Source organism: Apis dorsata, unplaced genomic scaffold (assembly GCF_000469605.1).
Source record: "Apis dorsata unplaced genomic scaffold, Apis dorsata 1.3 scaffold_407, whole genome shotgun sequence".
In the NCBI taxonomy this organism is placed as follows: domain Eukaryota; kingdom Metazoa; phylum Arthropoda; class Insecta; order Hymenoptera; family Apidae; genus Apis; species Apis dorsata.
The window spans coordinates 287,789-292,969 of NW_006263665.1; the positions used below are offsets into that span (position 1 = coordinate 287,789).

The 5,181-nt window shown below is 43.2% G+C and overlaps 1 protein-coding gene across 1 annotated transcript in view; it reads right to left on the minus strand.

Moving 5' to 3' along the window:
* LOC102676927 (daf-12-interacting protein 1-like) overlaps positions 1-5,181 on the minus strand; it is a 10,406-nt gene that overhangs the window by 4,847 nt on the left and 378 nt on the right. Inside the window, 2 exon segments of the mRNA XM_031512285.1 lie at positions 36-1,404; positions 1,477-3,619. Of these exon segments, the coding sequence (XP_031368145.1) occupies positions 36-1,404; positions 1,477-3,619 (3,512 nt within the window).

A 5,181-nucleotide genomic window follows, 5' to 3' on the forward strand; every position in this document is an offset into this window, starting at 1 on the left:
AACAGAACAAACGATCCAAAAATAAGGATAAGTACTGGATATCCTTGGTGAGCCATCGAAGCCAGAATCGTTACTCCTTGTAGAATTCATTCTCTTGTGCTCTGGATCATCATCAAGCTCCGTACACGTGGATCCACTGCTTTCTGTGGTCGCTGTACTAGTGGTACTTCCGGTACTATCACTGCTTACAGATGGTGTCCTGGAATGATGCTTTCTTCTCTTAATCTTGGCTCGACGAACTTTAGACAAATCTCTGGGTGTTGCGGTTAATAATGCTGATGGAGTTGTATAAAACATCCTGATGAGATCTAGGGGGCGTTGAGAAGGCATGTTTTTAGGGCTATTTTTACAGGAAGCCTTTGCTTCAACAGGCTTCAACGTCTCTTGACTCTTGGAGGAATTCTTCTTGCTAGCAGTATTCTTTTTGCTGTCTTTGTTACATTCTTTTTTAGTAGAACTTTTCTTGATCGTAGAAGACTTCTTTTTTCTGACCACCTTTTTCTTCTTAGAGGATTCCGGACTTCCTTCCGGGCTGCTATTCACGCTGATATCCTTGGAAGGTTCCTGACCGACTTCTTTCTCAACACAGTTAAGATTGGACAGATCGTTCTGATTATTCCACTTGGAGATCTTCGATTGTTCAATGTCCGCCCATTCGTTAGTAGGTGTTTTGGGCTCATTTTCCTCGTCCAAAATTTGAGGATCGAGGGTGACCGGTGTGGACACGTTTTCGATATTTATTATAGGGACAGAAATCTCTGCGATTGGGGTAGAAACTTCGGAAGCTGGAACGGAGGTATCCGGAGTGCTGGTAACCGATTTGGAAGAAATGGTCGAGGAATCTTCCCTCTTCGAAGGAGCTTTCTTTACCGTAGAGTAAGCTTCTATCTGGATTTGGTTGATATTTATGGACAGATTCTTCTTTTTCTTTAACCCTTTCTTAGGAATCGAATCATCTTTATCCAATTCAGGTCTCTCCGTGGTGGTTGAGGGCGTTTCAATGGTGGATGTTGCGCGTTCGGTCTTGGATTTCAACGAATTCTCCACGGTCTTCCGTTCCTCCTCGATTACGTGGATATTACTGAGCTCGGTCGGCGGAGTGGCGACGCTTATTTTAGGATCGGTCTCTTTTTTCTTGTCCAGTTGCCCGCCTCCGAGGTCCTCGACCCCTCGACCTGGCTCCGAGCTCTTGGAACCGATGAAACTGAATCCCTTGTTGGACAACTTTCCCGCTTTAGGGCTGTCCGGTCCCTTGATCTCGCTCCAGAAATCTATAGATTCCGAAGACGTACTTTTGGACAAGCTTCCTTGGACTTCCCCGTTAAGAATCGGTCTCTCGAAAGGTATTTTGCTCGTCAAATTCTCATCAATGGATTGTTTCAAGGACTTTTGATCCATCGTCGACTGTTTGATCGAAACAGCCTCGACCCTTATACTTTTATCCGATGCAACCTTACTATCCCCATAGCTATTGACCTTGGAAACTTTATCCCTCCATGGAATCTTCGATTCTTTATTCCCTTCCTCAATCTTTGGCGTGCACTGCAAGTTAACGCCCTTCAACGCCGCTTTATTAATCCCCTCTTCGTTGATCTCAGTCTTTTTCGTCGCCACTTTGAAGAGCGAATTTCTCGGAATTTCCTCGTTTTCCAGTTTAACCATTTTCCTGTCACAGCTTCCTTTCACCTCATCCTTCCCGATCTTCACCTCCCTCTCTTGCGTATCACCTTTGGGACCCTCTAGAATAATCTTTTTAGTCACGAGTTGCCCGGTTGCGTCATCGACGGAAGAACGATCGTTTGACGATGTATTATCTTTTTTCAGGCTCTCTGAATAGTCAACCGCAGGTTGACCTGTCTTCGCCGCCGTCCCAATAGCAGTGGTACCCGGTGCGCGGGTGGCGTTCAAGGTCACGGCTTTGTCCACCTTCTTTTCCGACAACTTAGATACCACCACGTCCTCGTCACGCTCGGCTTTCGTCGGCTTTGCCAGGTACTGCGCTTCTCGTAACACACGCTTTGGCGCTTCTACGGCATTATTTTCATCCGTATTAATTTTAGACGCTTTTGGCAGCCTGTCCGCGACCGATGGAAGCGCTTCACTGGCGCTGCTCTCGCTCGCCAACGGGTCAACACTTGGCGTCACGTTCTTCGCTTCGATCCTTGATGACGGACTTATCGTCGACTTATCGATAATCTTCTTCCTTCCCTCAATCTTTTCCTCCGTCGATCCTTCGAATTTCGTTCCCTCGGGAATTCCAACCGTTTTCTTTTGCTCCCCAATCATTTTATCCTCAACAGGTGATTTCAGGTTCGTATCAGTTTTGACATCCAAGATCCGATTATTAATTTTATCTTCTTTCCCCGCCTTTGTGCCATTGTTGCTAACGCTTTCTAATTTCTTCAGGGGGTCGTTCTTCGTCGCATCCGGAGGTGTCTTCACCGTGAAGTACACGCTGTTCCTCGAGGTATCCTTCACGTAAGGCTTCTTCACAGGTAACACAACTTCATATTCTTCTTCTTCTTCTTCTTCCTCTTCCTCTTCTTGGACATCGTGCCTGTCTAACTTTTCTATCTTTTTAGGGATCGGTATCCTCACGCTTTCCCTGAACTGTTCCACGCTTCCGTTCGCCCAGACGGCTGTAGAGAAATCCTCAATGCTGTTACCGGCCTCCAATATATTCTGGGAACATCTCGAATTCTCATCAATTTTCCCCTCATTTTCACTTATTCTGGAATCGGATACGTCGCTATTGCACACCCTTGAACTCTCGTTCGTTTCAGGTGGCGAAGGTTTCTCGATGGTTTTCTTCCTCTTCTTCATCTTCTTCAACGTCTTTCTCATCTTTTGCGCCGCGGCCTCCTCCTCGCTCTGCGACACGGAATCACCATCCACGTTCCTGAAGAAGCTGGGAACAGGTTTCCGCTTCCCCTTATTGATCAACGTCCCTCTACGGACCTCGTTCTCAATCTCCGCTTGCTCTTCAGCCACCAACGTGTCCAATACCTTCGCCTGGACCTGAGCGTAAGCAACCTTCCTCTCGATCTGTTCAGCATCCAATTGAATATCCGCCGAAGAACGTCTCCTTGTAAACCTTCTCGTAATTTTATTTTTCACCTGTTGCAGGTCACGATCGTCCTCCTCCTCTTTCTCCTCCTCCTCCTCCTCCTCCTCCTCTTTCTTCCTCTCCTTCTCCTTCTCCTCCCCCCTGTCCAGACTGATCTGATGGAACAGACGTTGCTGCTTCTCCTCGTCCTCCAACTTCTTGTCCTTGATCAAAAACTTCTCCACCAACAATTCACCCACAGATTTCTCGTGCTTCTCGTTGTGCTGCCGCAAAGCGGGATTATCCTTCAACGCTTGACACCTGATCTTGATCGTGGGCCTGTCGCGTCGTAGACGATTTCTTTGGTGATTGCCACCATCCTGCGACAGGATTCTCGGCGTCGACACGTCTATATCCGCGGTGTCGATCACCCGTCTAGATCGCGTGGGGATCGCCACGGGTGAGTAGCGACGCAGAGTGGACAACGGGGACTCCGTGATCGTCGACAGATGCGGCGAGTATCGAGAGAGCGGCGAATGAAGCGGTCTACACGAATAATTTTATGAAAATTCGGATTACAAGCATGCGTGCGGAAGCTTCTTTGATGGCGCATTACTCTTACTTCGTTATCTTTAAAATGTGCAAGAAAACTCTATGAACGTAATATATATATATATATATTTTTATGTGTATTTTTATGTGAAATTATGTGTGTATATAAAAATAAGTACAAAAGTTGATAAGAATAATTTTGATCGTAGGAAAGGAGGAATCGGTGTGAATTACGTAAAGGGGTTCAAGAGGAGTAGACAATTTTTATGTAACTACTACTACGTCGAGCTCGACCTGATAAACTTCCGATTGCATCCTCTCAATGCCAGGCGCACGTTGTTTCAACGTATTGCATTGAGAAGGGAAGCGCATCGCGAACACTTGTTACACACATTGTCTCTGAATTTGGCTCGGCCATGGCCACGAACGATTGACTTCGATTCATGAATCGAATATGCGAATCTGATCGATGACAAACAAGTGGTCACGTGGCTTTAGTGACCGATATAGTGGTGAAGAAAAATTTGTTATAATACTTGATCAATTTTCCAAATCATCGTTTATATTTTTAAGATTATTTTCATCGCATTCCACTTAATAAAAATAATTCTATAAAATGGAGGCTGGAGGTAACGTATAAATTTTATATTTTTTTAATTACGCGTTTTAAGCGAGTAAAATATCGTTCTAATAACTTCATCATCCATTGTTTCTAATAATCGATAATTATGTTTTCAGCTTTATGAGAATGAGAACGTAATTGTGGATTTTGGGCTGAGAGGATTTTTTGGCAATGTAACGAAGTTTTATCACGTAGAAATTACACGTCCAGACGTCTTGGCTATTTTTAAAGATCTATATTCTCGATTATTCCGTTCTTCTAATTCTTTTGATTTATTCCAACTTGCAGACCAATCAATTAATTACCAGTTAGCATATTACTAACGAGTTTTAGATTTGATGAATCGCGTAAGTCATAAAGATTTGCTTGCCAAAATTCGGAACAAGATTTTAGCAGAGCCATTCTAATTACAGAAGATAGTATGCATCATCACAACAAGATTTCTTCGGATTCCCTGGCTATTTTCCTCTCTCTTTCAGTTAAATTTCAAGAGAAACTGGGAAATACGTTTGTTATTTTGGTTGCTGTTAATTCTTTGTTTCTTCTTCGTCGTAATCACGTAACTATCCACCAGAGAAGCCTCCGCGACGATGAACGTCAGTCTGTGATCAAGAATAATGATCCGCGAAGGAAAAGCAAGGAAAGAAAGCGAAGAAAGGGACCGTTTCTTGGAACGCTATTTTCGTTGGATGAGCAAGAAAACAAAGGGAAAAAAAGCGCATCCTTGCTAAAGGATATACTAATATTTTAAAAAAATATATAATTTGTACAAAAAAAAAAAAAAAACGAACTTATTCGAAATTCGAAAAATTAGAAAATGAAGCAAGAAGTAAAAAAACAAGAATATTTACGAGAAACAAAAATGTTGTAAAAAGAATCTAATGTAAGCAAAATGTTCACGAGGCTACAACATACTTAAAAAAAAAAAAAAGAGTATCGTATTCAAAAAAAAAAAAAAATT